Source organism: Mesoplodon densirostris, chromosome 5 (genome assembly GCF_025265405.1).
Source record: "Mesoplodon densirostris isolate mMesDen1 chromosome 5, mMesDen1 primary haplotype, whole genome shotgun sequence".
Lineage (NCBI taxonomy): Eukaryota > Metazoa > Chordata > Mammalia > Artiodactyla > Ziphiidae > Mesoplodon > Mesoplodon densirostris.
In genome coordinates this window covers 119,687,280-119,707,693 of record NC_082665.1, presented here as the reverse complement: position 1 = coordinate 119,707,693, position 20,414 = coordinate 119,687,280, and the positions used below count along the sequence as shown (strand labels likewise).

Genomic DNA, 20,414 nt, shown 5'->3' with positions numbered 1-20,414 from the left:
TTCTGCTTAACGTGCTGAGGAACTGCCAGACTTTTTCCAAGTGACTACACCATTTTATGTTTCCACCAGCAGTGTCTGAGCGTTCTACTTTTCCCACATTCTCATCAACACTTGTTGTTTTCTGGTTTTTGTTGGTTTGTTTTAGTAGCCATGTTAGTGGGTGTGAAGTGGTATCTGATGTTAGTTTTGACAGCATTTCCCTGATGGATAATGACATTGAGCATCTTTTCATGTATTTATTGGGCATTTGTGTATCTTCTTTGGAGAAATGACTATGCAAGTTCTTTGCCCACTTTTAATTGGGTTGCCTTTGATAGGGACAGAGTAAAGGGACAAAATAGGTGATTAAATAGTTAATCCCACTAAAGGATAAGTAAAGAAAAAAGCATGGGAGACCCCTGTAAGTTAATGAACACTCAAGAAAGCAGGTTTACTTAACCACAAAACCAAGCTGGCTTGCTTAGCAACAAAACCATGCAACAGAAGCTTGAGACATGCCCCCAAACAGTCAAACGATGGTAAAATGAGACCCACATCCTGCCCAGTAAGGTCAGTAAGTTAATAATTCCTAGGACACGCTCCTCTGCATGCACTAAAAACAAACATACAGGGAAAACACGACATTATACTAAAACCTGAGATGATTTACCATTTTTAGCATATGTTACCATCCTTCTGCTTATTTAAATAGTACCATGACAGTCCCGGCTTCACCATGTAGGGACAAGAAAACTCCCCCACCTGCTGTGGAGGAGCGGATGATGGAAGCGTGACGTCCACTCAACAATGGTCCTCTCCCCCTCCCCATCCTTCCTTTGATTATAAAACTGTAGCCCACTAAGTTCTTAGTGTGGCACCCTCTTGCCCACAGGCTTGTAAACCTCACAAGCATCCTATTCTGATAAATCACTTCTTATCTATCACTTTGCTGAATTCTTTCTGCACCAAGACAGAAGAACCTACGCTCTACTAAGTCCCAAAATGCGTTCTGCGGTTTCACTTTTTTATTACTGAGTTGTAAGGATTCCTTATATATTTTAGATACAAGTCTTTTATTAGACATATGATTTGCATATACTTTCTCCCCTTCTGTGGGTTGTCTTTTTCACTTTCTTGATAGTGTTCTTTGAAGCAGAGAAGTTTTAATTTTGATGAAGTCCAATCTATCTTTTCCTTTTGTTGCTTGTGCTTTTGTGCGCTTTTAGTAAAAATCCCATTTGCTGTCCTTTTCTTTCCCAGATGGTACTACCTATCATGAATTTCCCTTTTTCCTTTTTTTAAATGGTTCAGTCATTCATTACGATTTAATACTGTAAACCACCCCAGACATTCTTTAAAAGGGGTAAAAATAACCCTTGCTTAGCACAGGCAAAGAAGGAGAATTAAAATGTCGACTCTTGGCACTCACCTGCAACAGGTAACAATCAGTGCGATGCCCAGGATGAGTAGAAGCCCACCTCCCGCTGCTGCGATCACCACAGTGATAAGCTGATAGGCTAAACAGGTTTAAAAAGGAAAAAAGTGGATTGGTAAGAGGTAATGAATGAATAAAGGAATACCAAAAAATGGTCCCCTTCCCCGCCCCACGGCTACCCCATGCCTCAGCTGGTGACCACTTTTCATTTTCTGGGCCCCCAGCAAAGGCTGCTTGGGACTAGCTCTGCATTGTCTCACTTGACGGGGAGCAGAATGTGCCATCCCCAAATATGCCTCTTTGGTATATTTATTATTTTGAGCTGATATTTTTGAGAAACTGCAGACACAGGAGAAACTCTGAAAACTGAGTATTAATTACCCATTTGTAAGAGAAATTTACATTAGAAAGAGGCTTGTACCAGGAAGAGAGCTAATACCACAGATAACTTTTTCACCTGAGAGACTTATCTGCTTGGCGTGCAACCTTTGTGTCCCAAACATTTCCTCTTCTCACTTTCCTGTAAATTGCATTTTCCCCTCTGAAGCCCTAGACCCCTGGCCCTTTCCTCAGCTCAGGAGGGTATATGAGCCTCAATCACCTGGCTGCCTTTTGAGCCTCATATCTTTGTGGGGCTCCCGTGTGTATGCGCATAATTAAAATGGTTTTTTCTCCTGTTACTCTGGCTTTTAATGGGACTGTGTGGGGGGGTGTCAGCCAAGAATCTAGAAGGGTAGAGGGGAAATGATTATCCCTCCCCTATACTATTTTGAGCAGAGTTTCTCTTTCTCAGCCACTCCTAGAATGGGGGCTCCCAAATTCTACCTGCAGACCAGCCCGATGACATTGTTACCAATCCGCGATCAGAAGAGGAAAATAAAAGAGATGCATACATTTTTCAAAAGCTAAACTCTTTTGGGTTGTTTTTTCTCTAGTTTTAATACCTTCTAAAATTTGGTCCTTCCGACTTTTTTTCCTCACTTAATACAGATGCATTTTATCTTGTGTAAATTATGCCTTTAGTAAAGCTGCTTTTTAAAAAGTAATTGGAAAAAAAGAATATTTTCTTGGCTACTTCCCACCCTTGGTGGTTAATTGTTTTAAAAAATTTTTGAATTGATGTAAAATTTTTTAAATTTGGTTTTAGGTTCTTACTTGATAAAATAAAAAGAAGGCAACCCTAGGTTAGATTCCACAATTTGATAAGAAATATTACCCAGAGTCTGGGAATCACTGCCTAACCCATGCTAGAAACTGGGTAGTCTCAACACATACACATTGAATTTAATTACCAGAAATTATCAGTCATATAAGCAAGCACAGATCATATATTATAAACAATATTAAAATTTTAATTAATTGGTTTTATACCTATGTATTCTGGAAAACATTTTCAATAAAATCTATTAAATATTCAGATTGTTTTTTGCTGTGGAAATATGATTATAATTGCGCTCTCAGGTTGTCAGGTCCAGGATGAAAAAAAAAAAGAAAGAGCCAATGACCAGGTTTTCTATAGTAAAATAGGATGGAACCATACTCTCTAGGTATTCAGGTAAAGTCAAAGGATGATGCACAGAGTTGACAATGAGCAGACTGTGAGAGAAGAGCAAATACAAGTCATGCAGCCATTTACCTGTCCTTTCTTGAAATAAATAGCACAGAAACCTGATTACTATGAAAAACCATCAGTATTAAGATATCCAGGAAACAAAGCCAAACCGAGGAATGAGTTCATTCTCCCCCTCACCTCCTGACACATCTACTCAAGCTTCATTTTTTAAAAAGTGAGGACAAAAGACAAATCTCTTGAATTTGTCGACTTCCCTTTATCTCCACCAACACTACCCTAAGCCACCATCGACTGCCGACCAGACAACTGTAATCACCTGCTAACTCATGCTCCTGTGCCCAGTCTTGCCCACTCACTCCAAAAACCAAATCTGACCGTGCCATTTCCCTGCTTCAAAAAACCTACAGTAGCTCCCTTTGTTCCTAACCAGAGACCAAAGTCTAGTTCTTGCTTATCTCTCCACACCAAGTTCATGTTTTCTCACTTCCGGCAAAACAAGTGAGCAGTCATTTTAGAAGTGACCCTCGCAAGTTGCTGCAGCTGTGGCAGGTTCCCCTTTGAAACAAGCACCTGTGTTGTGTCTAAAAAGAGACAAAGGCAGTGTAGACCAGTGCTTTCCAAACTATCTGTGGTCAAGGACCAGTTCTTCTTGGGCTGTGCTTTTGGATATTATTGTTAAATGAAGAAAATAAAGTCTCATTTGCTCCTCGTGTCTTTCCCCCCAGGCACCAACTATCATGAATTTCCTTCTCTCCTTTTTTCAAGGCATCTACTGCAGACCAATATTTCCGTAAAATACAACAAAGCTCTTTATTTTACAAAGGATCCCATGCTTGGGTGTCACAACCATGTCAGCGTGAACGATTCTAAGTGCTTACTCTCTGCTTCTGTATCATCTTGTCGCCATCCTGTCCCAGTTCACAGTTCCCACACTTTGAGGGGTGCCGTGTTATGAGGTGGTTTGATATGATTTCAGGTCCCCTTGTTTGTGACAAGAATGAACTTGTTTTTAAGAATGACGTTATTGGGGAATTCCCTGGCGGTCCAGTCGTTAGAACTTGGCACTTTCACTGCCGGGGCCAGGGTTCAATCCCTGGTTGGGGAGCTAAGATCCCGCAAGCCACTGGGCACGGCCAAAAAAAAAAAAAAAAAAAAAAAAGAATGAAGTTATTGTTTTGATATAAAAGTGAAAATGTATTTCAGGATGTCAGCATCCACATCTGTGGCTGCCGACTGCACTTACTAGTGCTGCTGGGGGCTTAGTAAGAACCTATGAAGAAGCAACATGAACAAGGGGACATTTAGACTCTAAATACTCAGAGTTTGTGGGGACTCTTGTGAGTGTTCGGTCTGGACAAGGCCATCCTTTGCTCATCTAAATAGCTCTCCGAAGACCTTGGGGCACCAGATCCTCCCATGGTAAAGGGGACTCTTCTACCGGTAGTGGTGGAAGCCGGGCAGTGCAGTGGCCTCACAAAGATCATCTTGCCTGTCAACACGAGTGTCTTGATTCCCTAGCAACATGCTCTGGAAACAAGGATTGTGGTTTTTGCACTGACAGTTGGAAATCTGCTGAAGCGTCTCTCCTGAGAACCAACCTGTTGAAAGGTACGCCTCAATTAAGTTTGGACTTTATTCCTTTCATCTCCCCTTTCCTGGAACAACAGTGTGATAAATATGTGATTAGTTTGGACTGTTATTTCTTTGTTGACTTATTAAGAGACATCCTGTATGCTACTGCCTTGTGAGATTATAATTCCCACAGTCAACCCGTGTTAAATAAAATGTTGGCAAAGACCACCTCTTGGTTTCTGAGCATAATTTGGCCCCTTGAAACAAAACACACTGATATAGACAAGTGCTTCTCAAACTTTTCCTGCACATCTGACTCACCCAGAGGACTTCTTAAAACTCAGATGCCTGGTCCCCACCCCCAAGAGATTTGATTCAGCAGGTCTGGGCTAGGCCAAGAAGCTGTATCTCCAGTAAGCTTCTGGGGGATGGAGACACTGCCAACTGGAAGGCCAGACCTTGGGTGGCACTGGCTTAAATTATGTAGGAGAGGAAAGAATGCTGGACTGAAATCCAAAGACCTCTGTGCACATGAGCACAGAGAAAGCGCCTGGGAGGGAACTCACAAAAATGTTCACAGACTTTAGCACTGCCTCGGGTAATAAGGGACTGGTACTTTCTTCTTCATGTTTTTCTCTATTTCCCAAATTTTATTCATGTGTTTATATAAACACACAGATACACACAACCTCCTCTAAATCTAGAAATTGTATGTGTACATATATAACTTACTTTATACACATACATTTTTTAAAGAGTTGTTTGTTGTTCTTTGGCAGCCATGTCACTGGAAATTTGTAATAAGCTTGTGGACAATATAACCCACAGATCTTTTTTCTCATACCTATGGTCAAGTCAGCTCATGAACTACAACTGATCTTTCACACTTGAGGACTGACTTTAGATTTACTATGAGGCCACATGATGATGTACAGTGCATGGGACTGTAAATCAACCCCTACTGTAACGTTCACTAGTCCCGCAGGTTCCCTGAATGTTTATTAAGGTGAGAACGAAGGCCATGTGTGCTGTCTTAGGTTCGTCTGTCCTATCCTTCCTACTTTGAAGGGATCCTGCAGAATGATGAAGCTGGAATTCTTCACTTACTTTGTCTTGGACATTTGCTGACATTTCACAGTCTTTCCCAAGCAATGGCTCTATCTTTACGTTATTCTTCTTGTGGTTTGATCATAGGTTGGTGTTGCTGTCATCGCTGTTGCCATTTTTCATTAAACCAAACCATTCTGGGCCTTAGTCTTTCCCGGAGGCTATATTTGTCCTTGCTTATATGCTTATTTGGATGGAATTTACAGGACTGTCTGCTTAGTCAACCCCCTTGTGGGAACTGTCCACCCCCCGCCACATGCAGGGTACAGTGGGGTGGTCATGCTTATACATGTAACACCATCCCCAGCCATAGGGGTTTGACCTGGGAGTGAGCACAAGATCCAAACTGGATCAATTAGTTCCTTCCCAGGAATCTCATTCTGGGAGAGAGACAGAACCTTCTATTTCAAAATGACTAAGCCAGTGACGCGCACTCGAAGCTCTTTGGTGAGCCTATTTTCCATTGTGAGGCAGAAAGCCTGTGCACAGACCCACAGCACAAGTAGAGACAGGGATGAAGACGGATCCATGTTAAAAGTGTGCTCTGAAAAGAAGGCGCCAACCTCCTGTTGCTGTGACTCTCCACAACTCCCTGATTCTTGCCATTCCTGATGCTGGAATTCCATGACTTACCCCAGGAGCCTTCCAATAAACCATCTTTGTTGTTCAAGCCAGCTAGGTTTATCTCTCCAGAATAACCTTAGTCAACTGTGATACTGATTTATAAGAAATACGTATCTGTTCCCGGTCCAAGCACAGCTCCTAAAACCCTGGGAATTTCCTAAGCCTGGAGAGCAAAGGTGTCTTTTGCTATGTTAATGAGGTGACTTTTGGAAAGCCCTTAGGAAACTCCTGGATGGAGGTTGGTTGCCAGGGAAACCAAACTCGTGATTAGCTGGTTACAACCTCTTGGGAGGGGAGAGGGGCTGGAGACTGACTTCAGTCACCAACCGCCAATGATTTAATCAACCTTGACTGTGTCATGAAGCTGCCATGAAAAGCCAGAAGGACGGGGTTCAGAGAGCTCCAGGTTGGTGAACGCTTGGGAGATGAGGGAAGGTGCCACGCTGGGAGAGGGCATGGACATTCCGGGCCCTTCCCCCAACCTGGCCCTGAGTATCTCTTCCATCCGGATGTTCCTGAGTTCTATCCTTTCATAATAAACTGGTAATCTACTAAAATGTTTCCCGAGTTCTGCGAGCCAGTACAGCAAATTAATGGAATGCAGGCAGGGGGGTCACTGGAACCTCCATCTACCACCGGTTGGTCAGGAGCACAGGTGACAACCTGGACGTGGGATTGGTGTCCGCTGGGAGACTGGGGTGGGGAAGTCTTGTGGACCGAGCCCTTAAGCTGTGGGATCTACCTAGAGATAGTGTCAGAATTGAGATAACTGGCTTTGTGACGTGGAAAAACACACATCGGAATTGGTGTCAGAATCGTACCAATCCGTAGGCCTTCCTTTAAAACCCTTGAACTCATTACAGACCTTTCTAGATGGCCACATTCATTTTATTTTAAAATTCATGTAGTTCCCTCCCTTCCCCCCTCACTGTGGTCATCACTGATGTGTGGTTAGAATTCTGCCTTTTAAGTCTGTCCACTCCTCTTGCATCATCTTTCCTTTAGAACCCTGTCCACAGCATTCTTTTTTTTTTTTTCCTCTGTACATCTTGAAATTTGCCTTTCGCACATCTACAGGCTGTAGTGTGGCCATAACACTCAAGAGTAGGTACAGGGCAGCATTCCCCTCTCCCAAGGCTGCTTCCTTTCAGTTCCGACACAAAGTGAGTTGTTTGCTTTTAGCTGCGTGAGACTTCCAGCTGACATCTGGATAATTAATGATCTCTTCATCCTCCTAAGCAGTTTGTTATGAGTGACTCTCGCCAACACACAGCATTTCCACCGGTTTGAGTCCTAAGCCCAATGTAACAACAAGGTGGAGACCATTAAAGGACACTTTCTACACCTGCCACCAGACTGTGGGGTGGGAAGACATGGCAGGAGGATCTTTAAGGTGAATGTCTGGTTTCACTTGAAGAGGATGAAGAGGCCCAGACACGGGGAAACAGACTCCACATCCCCGCTGGCTGTGTGAGTCTCCACTGGAGAGACGCAGGACATCCGAATGGAAAGGATGACCTACAGAAGGACGTGGTGCGGATAAGAAGGAGGGATGGATAAAAATGTCTGCGGCCAGACAAAGGTAATCTAGGGAAATTATGTGTGTTCTATCATCACAAAGTGACAATAACCACCAACAGAAGAATGGCTTAGAGGATGGGACTGTAAAGAAAGATTTAAAATGGATAAGAGGGGAATAGTTAAGTAAATTATGATATATGCAGAGAGTAGAATTCCACAGAACTATCAAAAGTGGCTTTATAAAATTATGTAAATGAAAACACTGCACAGTTGACTAGGTTTAAAGGCAGGTTACAAAACAGTTTATTCTGTGAGACCCAATTTCTGTTAGAAAGACACACACATACATACCTCTGGTATACTGCTTCCTAAACTTTGATATGTATACAAATCTGCATATTAACCAAACCTAGGAGTCTGGTTAAAATTCAGATTCTGATTCAGTAGGTCTGGAGTGGAGAGGCCTGAAATGCTGCATCTCTAACAAGGCCCTAGGTGCCGTGGCTTCTGCTGGTCTATTGACCAGCATTAGTAGCAAGGATATACACCAGGGTATTAAGAGTGATGTGTTTCATGGGTGATAAGGCTTTATTTTAGTTTTCTTCTTCCCTTGTATCTATTTTCTAATTAATTTGGGTTAAAGAAGGCAAATTAATGGGCATGTGTTGTTTTTACGTTATGAAAAGACAAAATTCACTTACTTTAAAAAGAGAAAAAAGGTGAAGCAAACCACAAGGTCATGAGAGATATAATAAAACTGTGAGAAGGAGCCTCTACAAAATTCAAGCGAAGGAGGAAACACGCACACCTAAAAAAGGCTGGAGGGGCAAGGGGAAGTGAGGGACATTGTGACAAGTGTGTAAGAATTCTGGGGCCATTGGACGAGTGGTATCAGAGGACAGGATTGATGGAATCTGTGGCAAAAAGAGGCATAGTTTACACGGAAAGAAAATTAAAACGAGCAGTGATAAGACAGGTGCAGCCCTGCACTGCCTGGTGTGGGCAGCCTTGCCAGGTGCACAGAGAGGTCCAGCTGGGCCCGCACCGCCTCAGGGACTCAGGGACTTGAGAGGACAGCTTGTCCTGCCGGCTCCAGTTTGAAGGATATTCTCTATGAGGAGCGGCGGGTGAAATCTGGGCACCACTAGAAAGCTAACAGGGACTTTTAGAAAGGCAGGTCAGAGGTTATGCCTGCAGCCAGAATGTATTAGAGTTGGGTGACTTCCAGGAATGTAGGCATGAGGGAATCGCAGGGCCACGTGCGTGGCTGGACAGAGCTGGGCTCCCTGTCTCACGGGGCTTGGGCAGCAGAGTGTGTGTCCCCAGAAGCCTGCAGAGAGCAGTGTTTCTTTTCTATAAAAGATCCAGCCTGAGCCAGACCTCCAAGAAGGCACTTACTGTCTTTGGTGGTGACAGCAGAAGGGACAGGGGTGGGTGGTGAGAGCTCTGCTATTTGGCACAAAACACTGAGTGACAAGTCACAGAATTCACACGGTGTTATCACTATAGGCCGGATGAAACTCAGGTGCTCCGGATTCCTTAACCCACACCAGGGCTGATCTGAGACCGCAGAGAAAGGGGCCGTTGGCAGGTGCTATTTATTATCAGTGACTATTAATTGCTTTGCAACACTGACATTAAGACTGATATCAAAGTCATAAAGTGGTATTCACACCCTCAGAGTTAACCAGAGTCACCCACAAAAGGTGGCCGGGAGCTAGCCCTCCAGGCTGGAGTCTGCCCTCTGCTGGACGTCATCGTGATGACTCGGATAAAAGGGAGCAAAAAGAAGTCTCAGGAACAGAGAGAAATTCGGCTACTTCCAAGACCCCGACCCCCATAACGCGGAGACACAGGAACTCACAGAACAGTCAGTGGATGTAGTGGTATATCCTCTCCACATACACAGGAGTTAATGATCTCTGAAAAGCAAATCACTCACTGCCACTTAGAACAACGCCCTGCAGCTCACTCCCCTTTCCTTCAACCCTTTCTAGGGCTTTTCCCTGTATCCATTTTCACTCTTCCATTTCCTGAGAAATATGAAGCATTTTCTAGTAAAACCTATTTAGGGAGCTGTTTGACTACAAGCAGGTTAGAAGTACCGGCTCATCCTATGAGAGGCCTGTCAGGGCCAAGGGGCCCCGGGAGGACTTGGCAGGTGGGCTCTCTCACCCGCTGCTCCCTACCCCGAGATGGTCACATCTCCACGTGCGTCACCTTGTCTCACTCATGCTCTTACAAAACCAAGTACACCTGTGATATTGTGCCATAATAAGAAATATCTAGGGCTTCCGTGGTGGCGCAGTGGTTAAGAATCCGCCTGCCAATGCAGGGGACACGGGTTCGAGCCCTGGTCCGAGAAGATTCCACATGCTGCGGAGCAACTAAGCCTGTGCACCAAAACTACTGCGCTCTAGAGCCCGTGAGCCACAACTACTGAGCCCACGTGCCACAACTACTGAAGCCCGCTCCTAGAGCCTGTGCTCCGCAACGAGAGAAGCCACCGTGATGAGAAGCCCGCGCACCGCAACGAAGAGTAGCCCCCGCTCGCCGCAACTAGAGAAAGCCCGCGCACAGCAATGAAGACCCAACGCAGCCAAATAAATAAATTAATTTAAACAAATAAATAAAACAAATAACTTAAAAAAAAGAAATATCTATCTAGTCTTCACCCCACCGCCCCATTTCTGGCATAAGAGCTTTTAAAACACTTGGAATTTCTGACTGATGGGGTGAAATAAAGTCATGTCTACTTGTGGTCTAGTAAACTTAGAATATGGACTGTTGGCAGATTCTATGGAATGAGGGACAAAGCTGTCCTAAAATACTGAGTGTTACTATTCCTGCTACATCCTATATCCCAGAATTTCTTTCAATAATTTTGAGGGTGACTTTAATTTCACAGGTCTCAGTGAAAGTGATCTGGAATGAATCCCAACCGCTTCTCTCAAAGAAGTGAATTAACTGTGAAAGTTGCCACGTGCACAGTTACCGCCACTCAACCCTCTTGTATCCAGGAGCACAGACGTCAGCTAGCAGCAGGGGACCCCCCAGTCTGCGTCCAGCCCTGACCCCCGCCCCGACGATACTGGTCTAACCGCCCCACATTCTCCTCTGTCCTCCTCACGGCAGCCCGACTTGATTTTCTTGACCAAACTGCTTTCCTGCTCTAAGACTCTTGCTAGTGCCACAGTGGCTACTGATTAAAACCTAAACTCTCAGACTCCAACGAAAGTCCCAACAGTTTGGTCCCCACATACTCTGCCAACCTAATCCCCCATTCTCCGCCTTCCTCTCTTTCTCAGCCACACACACTTACACACTGTCCCTGAAAACCACAGGCCCAAGCTGCCTAAGACCTTTGTTTAGGTTGTGCCCTCTCCCTGGATTCCTTCTCCCTCCATACCTGCCAGTCAAAGTCTTCCCAAACCTCCAATTCCATCCCCTCCAAGAAACTACCCAGGAGGCTCTTCTGTTCTCCTTGGGTGTGGTCCCTCCCTCTCTGCCTCAAACCTCATGTCTAATGTACTGATTAACACTCCACAATCAGGCTATTTAGGAAAGTGTTTATCTCCCCTACAAACCTCCAGCCCCTGGACAGCGCTCTGCTTTCCTCCCAGCACAGGAGCTGGGAAGACAGCAGATGTGAACTGAGGACCAGAGGAGGGGACAGACACCCTGCGTGCCAACAGCCGTGCCAGCCCTGCCCACGCAGAACTCGGGACTTCTGCATACTTACGGTTTCCACAGTTGAGACCGCCAAGGCCGAATGGGCAACTGCAAGTCAACAAAGAAAAAGAATAAGAATTAGTCTCAAATATCAAAAGAAATAACCGAGGCAATTTACCTAAGTAACTTCTAAATAAGGTTTGGGACAAATTCATCAGAATAAATAAACACGGAGCCTACCTCATGCAGGTTTCATTTTCAAGCCTATATCCATCTTCACAGGCTGAAAGAGAAAAGGAAAATCCAGGAACGTGTCTATATTGACTTCCCTTGGTCCAAACTGACAGTTAATAAAACCAGCCACCCTAAAGGCCACAACAATATTCTAGATCCAGGAGGCTACAAACAGCTTTAGAATTACCTGAAACCTGGCCTAAATACTGTTGCCAGCTCAACTCAATTTTATCCAAAAAGTTCTTAACCTCTTAGTGATTCTCAGTTTCCCAGCTATAAAAAAGAGCATAATAATAGTATTTGTTTTGTAGTTTCTTGGAGGAGATTAAGTAAAATAAGGCATGCAAATGACTTAGCGCAGCACCTAGCACATAGTAACCACTAACTGTTTGTAGCTGTAATTACTATCCAACATATGCAATTATTTGTGGAAGTTCTCCATGGCCCTTGTGTAACATCCTTCCGTAAACACAAAGACAAGTGCTTCACCTTCTTTAACGTAAGTCAAACCTTTAACCAGCTGTTGGTTCCATCAACCCTCTTCCATGAGGAAGGGAGAGCTTTGACACCTTCAGAGCCATGGTCCTGGTGGGTGCCTCAGTTTCCATAAGAGAACGCTCACCCTGTGGTCTGTGTAGTGGATTCTAGACATACCTAGATGAGCCCTAATCGGCACATCACCCAAGACCATAGCTTTGAACCCTCTGGCAGTGCAGCGCGTGGACCACTGCTTCACTGAAGGCCTGTGGGCCAGCCATTCCCCTGGATCAGCAGTTCCTGAATTGATCTGATCACAGAACATTTTCAGCATTACAATAAGCTGACAGAACACCATGAGCTGTAATGCATGCGTGGATGAAAGTAGACAATAAAAAATCTCCTCTCGGACAAATTCACTGCTGCAAGGAATGATAGAAATTTGATTCATGATTAACGTATGCCATGTGCCGCATACAAGAATCACAGGTAAGAAAAGGCACATAGCATAGAGCAGCGATCTCTGGACAGATAGCACACACGCTGATGGTGAGATGTGAGTGCCAGCAGCACACGTGGCTCAGAGGCTGCACGCCCTGCAGGCTGGGATGGGAGATCTCTCACAGACCTCCTGCACCCTCCTTTAAGGATCAGTGCATAATAATAGTAACTACGTAGATGTGCTTAACTTTTTTCTTCCTTCTATTTTTTTTTTTTTTTTTTGCGGTACGCGGGCCTCTCACTGTTGTGGCCTCTCCCATTGTGGAGCACAGGCTCCGGACGCACAGGCTCAGCGGCCATGGCTCACGGGCCCAGCCGCTCCGCGGCATGTGGGATCTTCCCGGACCTGGGCACGAACCCACGTCCCCTGCATCGGCAGGCGGACTCTCAACCACTGCGCCACCAGGGAAGCCCCTTCCTTCTATTTTTTAATGTTAGACACTAAATGTTTCTAGTATCTATTTTGTTGTTATAGACTATCGATACATCACTAGAGTTTTGTGGAATGGTTTGGAAAATACTGTTCTAAATCATCTAAATTCTCTCACAGCAGATCATGAGAGCTGTGAGCCTGCACTGCACCGTTTGGCCCCCTGGAATCACTTCTCCTGAGCTGCGCTCTCTTGATTAAGGGCAATCTATGACTCGCAGCAGCCCCAGGCAAGCCCCTTGGGTATTTATCACAGGCTGTCATGGACCACACTGCCACAATACCACTCAGTAACCTCGTGATGTGGATGCTCCAGAGAAACTTCTCTTGGGCCCTGGGGCCTAGAAAAATGGGGATGGGCCTAAAGAACCGTACTTTATTTGATGGTCACCACTTCTTTCAAAATCATGTTTCTCTCTGCCTCAGTGTCCAGGAAGCTCAGAACTTGAGTGAGTGGCCTATCTTTAGGAAACATGCGGGAACTTAAGGTATATCTTTCTGCATATTCATTTTCCTTCTAGCCTCAACAAAGTAGTCAGTTTCTTTCCCCTTCAACCTGATTCACCTTTTAAATTAAATCTCATCTTGTTACAATGAATCTTCTTTAGGCACTTCAAATGTTTTTTGCAACAAGGTAGAGTATAATCATATCCCACTCCAGGGAAGAGAAATGAGACCCCTCTCCCAAATCTTTGATACCTTTGAGTTCTCTGAGCTGGCCGTACTCAGCTGGGGCCTTCTCTAAGGAACAAGCTGAGACCTCCTGTCTCTCCGGCGTGGAAAGCACCATGCCTTGGCAGTCCTTGTGCTATGGCCAGGTCGTGGGAGCAGGGGAAGCTGCCCCTGGATGACCCATGGCTCTGTCTGCAGGGCAGCTACACAGGGACTGCTGGCATCCCAGTGACTCTTCCCCGCCCGTCTCAGCACTGAGGCAGGCTGATGTCACACTACTCTGTTCTATTCTGAACACTTCTTCCTGGAAATATTTTTACATCAAATCTACCCACCCAACCCTCATCTGCTGGGTGGGAGCTTTCCACCCTGTGGCTGTCATCCAGCCAGATGTAAGGTCCATCTGTTGTCCTGCCTATGAGCTTAGCTTCAGAAGTGGCCTGGCTCCCTGGTGTAATGATATTTCCTTATTTCAGATGGGCTCATTCAGTCATTCATCAAAGACTGAGCGCTACCGTGGGCCTGGGGCTGCTCTAGGGGATCTTGGAGAGAAACCTTGTCATAAGGCACTCCAGTGCGCCTTAGGATCCAGCTCCGCATCTCCATGCCCTAGAGGGACCCTGACCGCAGAACACTGAAGATGAAATGAATGTGGCAACAGCCAGCATATACACCCAAAGTGGGCTTCCCCTATTGATATGGAACACAAGTAAATTTGAGCCTTCTGGACTTTTAAATAAAAGGACAGAAGTACATGGTGGAGTCTTCAGGGCTTTTTTTTTTTTTTTTTTTTTTTGTGGTACGCAGGTCTCTCACTGCTGTGGCCTCTCCCGTTGAGGAGCACAGGCTCCGGATGCACAGGCTCAGCGGCCATGGCTCACGGGCCCAGCCGCTCCGTGGCACGTGGGATCCTCCCAGACCGGGGCACAAACCCGCGTCCCCTGCATCGGCAGGCGGACCCTCAACCACTGCGCCACCAGGGAAGCCCCTTCAGGCCTCTTTTGTTCCCTTGCAGGAAACCAGATCAAGACCTGCCAATCTTGTCCTATCATATATGCTGCCCTATCATCCAATTGTTCATTCAACAGACATTTATGGAACCCCATAATGTGCAAGCATATTCTAGAGACAGGCACCCAAGGTATCTGCAGTCTAGTCAGAGAAAGAGACCTGCAAACAGCTGGCTGGAATTCATCAGGATATCTGCATGATGGAAGGAAGCTAAGACATCTACAGGAAGGACACCTACTTTAATTTTACATGATGCTTTGAAAGTCTGGTAAAGACATTTTATGTGAGACACTGAGAAGTTGTGTGTGTGCATACAATAAAGAACAATATGCAGTTGCTAATGTACAACTGTTAATTGCAGACATTTAGAAAACACACACCCACATGCCTTTATCCTCGATTTACACCAGGGACTGACCCCGGATTTGAGGTGTCCTAGAGGGTACTTCTTTGAACTACCCCCGTGCTCCAGCACCAATGGCCAGAAGATGTCACTGTAACCCCTCAGAATCCAGCTGGCTGGGCTGTGGCCCAAGGAGCTCCGGGATCCATTCACGGAGCTCTGATGGCCATGGGTGAAAATCTAACCAACAGGATACTGCAGAAACCAGGCTGCACAGGGCCTCGGCCACAAGCCCAAAAGCTAACCACGGTTTTCTTAGGCCGATTCTCCGGTCATTACTTGATAGACATAAGGTTTCCGGTGCCTGCGTCACTGCATCTGGTAAATCTTTGACAGCTCTGCTATTGCTAGTGCTAGTCTGTAAGTGACACAATGATAGAACTACTGACTTGGAAAGAGAGGGAAATGACTCATGCCAGCCAGAAGCAAAGGTGGCAGGGCTCTCTTGAGGCCACCTGAAATTGCAGAGGCACTGCGTACAGAAACGACTGCCCCACGTAGCCACACGGCCTCCAGCACACAGGGACTTCAGCCCACTTCATGCGTGAAGGACGTTAACTTCACACATGAGGTGGGCTCAGTGTCCCAGTTTCTAAGACGGGCCAGGAGCACTTTGCATGAAACCAGATAAGAGGGAACTAAGAAGCATCACCTCTGTATCAAAGAGGCAGACTGACAGGGCACTGAGGAGCGCTGTGAGCTTCAGAATCAGGCCTGTTGCTCCACAGAGTGGGGCCCCCTCTTCAAACCCCACCCAGGGCCTGTGTGCAGAGCTGAGGAGGTGCACTTTCAAAGCACCTAAGTCAGAGGGTCTGAAGCGCAGGATGAGAGCACTACCCTGAAATGTATTTTTATCCTCTCCTTTAATGGGAAGTCCTGACAGAAATAAGTGGCATGTCACCTTTCCCCAGGATGCCATTTTTACTCAGATCCCAGTACATCTGTCACCAGCAGGCATTGACTGAGCAGGAAAACTGGGCCATACACGTTCTCATGTGATGCGAGGCCTGAGGCTACATGATGCCTTTATGTTGCTCGTTTTCTTGTGATCCGAATTGCAGCAGGGTTTCGTAAGTCAGGGTACCCAGTGCTCTGGACTTGAATTCATTTTATTTTAAAGCAGTATTCTTGCACTGCACTCACTGACCAGCCTTCATCTCAAACTGGATGAAGTTAATCCTCACCTAAGAGATTAGCAGAATTAGGTTTCTGCCTTGAAACCCTGAAAACCAGAACTCATTGGTTCAACAACAACCTGGGTAAAATACAAGAGCAAAGCCTGATGGCTTACAAAGTACCTCCATAACCACTGCCCTCTTTAATTCTTAGAATATCCAATGAAGTATCACTGCACCCATTTCACAGAAGAGGAAACTCAAGCTCAGCGAAGCAAAGTGACTTGCCCGAGATGATACAGGACGGGCAGGCAGAGTGGGGCTCTGACTCAGGTCTCCCGGGCTGCCAGCTACCACTAAAAGGTACAGCCCTGCTTCCGTGATGGTATTTTCAATTTAAAAGATTAGCAGACAATAGAATAAAGCTTTGGGAATTAAAACAGTAATTTTTCTAATTTCCTCTAATTAGGAGGAAAAAAAAAAAAAGGCCTGGCCACCCCAGGCATTCCATTCTCTTTTCTTTTCCTTTGAATCTGGTTGGCCAGACCAGTGTGCACCAGTCAGAGATAATGCTATTATTCCAGGGAGATAACGTATTCAACTCTGCTGGGAGCCAAATAACTAGAACCGGTTACCCCCAGATTAGAACAGTCACCCCTAGAGCAGAGAGACTGCCCCAGGCAGAGAAAACCGCCTTCCCTGCCCGCTGGGCCACAGAACCCCACACTGGCCGGTACCTCGGCAGGAGTGGTCCATCTTGTTGAACTGGAAGTAGCCAGACTTGCACTGGCACAGCGCGACCCCGTCCAGATCGGTGCAGATGGAGGTCTCTTTGTCACATTCTGGAGTCTTCCGCTTGCACAAGCTGCCCGCTAGAATGGAAAAACAAGACAGTGAAACAGAACAAAACCTCCTCCACGTCAAACATTAAGATGCGTGAACTTTCTCTTTCAAGAGCCTCGGAGAACAGTTTCCAAAAGAGCCTGCGTGGTGCACCGCTCCTCTCAGAGGGCACTTCTGCACTGCCTTCTGCCGCTCCTCCCCCGAGTCGGCCCCCGGGTCTGTTAGTAAAAGTTGACGGGGCAGGAAACAAACCCAGAAGACACGGGGTGCCGTCACCAACTCCTGCGTCCCCTGCAAACACAGCCCTCGACGGGTGGGGGTGGGATCCGCTGCACCTTCCCGCTCTAGCGCTGCAGGGGAGACTCGGCACCAACCCAGAAAGCGTGACCCGCTCTCTTAGGAAGAAGGCCTGTCTCGGCTGAGGTGTGTCCCGGCTCTGTGTCTGTCTGGCCTAAAGGGACGCAGCGCCTGCTGTGGCGGGTAGCCTGCTGCCTAGCAGACTGATGCCGAGGAGAGGTGTGGAAGGTAAGCCGGGCTGTATGTGTTGTCACTGTCCGCCTGCCCACTATACTGACGCCCGCCTGGGGCTTGCTTGGCTCTGGGTCGTCAGCACCTGGCCATGTAGGCCATGCTCATTTCATGGATGACAAAGAACTCTTTCATTATCATTCGAAAGCATTCATTGTTGGGCATGTGGCCCTGTCTGAAGTTGTAAACAGTGAACCCTCTCTCGGGTTGTATACAGCACGCCCTCTCTGAGGTTGTATACAGTGGACACAAGGGTGCTTTTTACCATATAAGCTAGCTCTAACAAAAAAATATGTAATTGGGGTATACAGACAATAGAACAAAAATATGAAATCACTTGGATAGTGGACAGTAACTTCTTTACCCTATGTACAGGGTGAGACTGACCTATGCCGCTGTTTTTGGCGGGCCTGAGGAGAGAGCCGAGGAAGGGCCACTTGTACACTGGGCAGTGAGGTGTGGGCTCCCTTCTCCCACCTTAAGGAAAACACCAACCGATTCAGAAACCAGGTGCCAGCTCTTAACACAGCACAGCTCTACCCCCACCCCACCCCAGGCAGGTTCTGGTGACAGGGACCCCGGCATCTGCCTCCTTGTCTGAGTCTCGAGAGCTCGGGGCCAGTGGGTGGCTTGGTCACAGGAGGTTAGTTTAGGACACAACTTCAGCTCTCAGAGCTGAATTTCCTGCCTTTATCAAGTGGAAGCTGGCATGCTAAATCAGAACCTATTGGTGTGTGTGATACAATTTCCTTTGTTTATTGTGAAAGGTTTGTATTTAAGGGAGAAAAATGGAAAATCTCACCAGGCCAACACAGTGAAGCTGGCACAGAGGGGCACTAAACGGCCACAATCTCTCATCTAAAGCCTTAATATAAAGAAATATCTCCAGCACAGAAGGCCGTCCAGGCTGGTACTAGTTGGTGCAGCAGCCAGCCTGAGTTGCCTGGCCTGATTAGATATTTTCTGGAAGCCAATGTCACGTTTTCCCTCCACCCTGCCCATGAATCCTGCCTGCTGGCAAATACTGCTCGCCCTGCTGAAGCAACTCTTCCCCGCACAGAAGCAGATTCACTTGAAGGCAGGGAAAGCTGGCCCCGCCTTTGCGATGGAGGGGTTGCTATCCCCAAAATTCTTAAAGAACATTCTGTCATCAGTCCATCAAATGGAACCACGTATAATGCCGTTTTCATTTTAAGCCTGGCGATGTGATTTTTCTGCAGCTACAATTCCCATGCCCCTTCCTGGGCATAACATCCGCCAAACAGACAATGAGAATTTATGTGAATCTAAGGCTGCGACGCTCCCTGGGGGATTTCCAAGGACTCTAAACCTCTGGAGAGATGAGAGCTACAGTTCTTTGAAAGGCGAGGAAGTCGATGTTTTGTGAATTGAAGGGGAAGAACCTGCCCTTGCAAGGGCAGCGGCCAGAGTGGCCCGGTGCTTCCCACGTGTTGGCAACACCCAGATGTCAGAAGCTGACAGCTCCCCCTTGTACAGCCCGCCTCTCTAGCACTCAGAGAGGTGAGTGAGAGACCAAGCAGTGTGCTGGCAAAACCTGGAGAAGCCCTGGGAGGGAAAACAGAGAGGCGAGGCTGTTTTCAGCCAAGATGCATGGCCGTCTTTGTTCTCAGGGCCTTGGAAAGCAGAGGCAAAGAATGGGCACCAGGGCTTCCTTGGTGGCGCAGTGGTTAAGAGTCCGCCTGCCCATGCAGGGGACACGGGTTTGTGCCACGGTCCGGGAAGATCCCACATGCCGCAAAGCGGCTGGGCCCGTGAGCCATGGCCGCTGAGCCTGCACGTCTGGAGCCTGTGCTCCGCAATGGGAGAGGCCACAGCAGTGAGAGGCCTGCGTACCACAGAAAAAAAAAAAAGAATGGGCACCAGTACATGTGGAGGCAGGAGGTCTGTGGGAAATCTCTGTACTTGCCTCTTGATTTTGCTGTGAACCTAACACTGCTCTAGAAAAAAGTCTTCAAAAAAAAAAAGGGGACCTTGGCAAGGAAGACAGGAGCTTTCCCGTAAGCTACATCTGAGCAGTTGGAAGAATGGGGGTCAGAGAGTGGGCAGGGCTGCCACGGGCATGGCCCTTACAATCCGAATATCTTGCCACTCGATTTGCAAAACGTGAAATACGTTTACTAAGGACAAAAAAGTAACCTAATATAATGCTGACCACGTAGCATGTATTCCACATGTGTTTAGTGAACTGCAAGGTCCCCTTCCTACTTTCTGGGGAGGAAAAATTGGAACCTTTAAATCCCTGGCAAGAGAAAGAAACTAAAATCAAAGCAGAGTACAGTGTGATGGGGCAGGAACTTTTTAACCAATTCCCCAATGAAGCTGAATGATAGCAACTTCAACTCCAGAATGCTTAGCTCTCTCTCTCTTTTTTTTTTTCAAGTGAATAGCCCTTAAATGGGCAAAGCTCTAGCATTTATCCCTGAGCAAAAGGTTAACTGCCAGCTCTGTAATGCACAGTCCACAAGGAGGGCTCTCCAGACCTGCTCTTACAAAGCTCTGGCTCATCGGGAACGTCCTGGATCTCCAGCAGGCCAGAGCACCAAACCTGCTACCTATAACTTAGTCTAGCATCTGGGCACCAGATGGGGAGGTTCCCTCCGACTCTGCATCCCTCACCAGTCCTATGTGTAGTAAAATGAGCCAACCAGAGCCAGCTCTGACCACTTATGAGACACAGCAGGGGTAAGCCCCCCTGC

At 46.6% G+C, this 20,414-nt stretch overlaps 1 protein-coding gene across 3 annotated transcripts in view; it reads right to left on the bottom strand.

Annotated features, from left to right (window-relative positions):
* The window catches only part of HEG1 (heart development protein with EGF like domains 1), a 91,521-nt gene that overhangs the window by 10,324 nt on the left and 60,783 nt on the right, over window positions 1-20,414 (bottom strand). For all 3 annotated transcript variants that reach the window (XM_060099415.1, XM_060099418.1, XM_060099416.1), the window contains 4 exons: window positions 17,064-17,198; window positions 11,724-11,766; window positions 11,554-11,591; window positions 1,409-1,496 (listed from right to left, as the gene is read on the bottom strand). In XM_060099415.1, coding sequence (XP_059955398.1) covers window positions 1,409-1,496; window positions 11,554-11,591; window positions 11,724-11,766; window positions 17,064-17,198 — 304 coding nt within the window. The remainder of the gene's footprint in view (window positions 1-1,408; window positions 1,497-11,553; window positions 11,592-11,723; window positions 11,767-17,063; window positions 17,199-20,414) is intronic.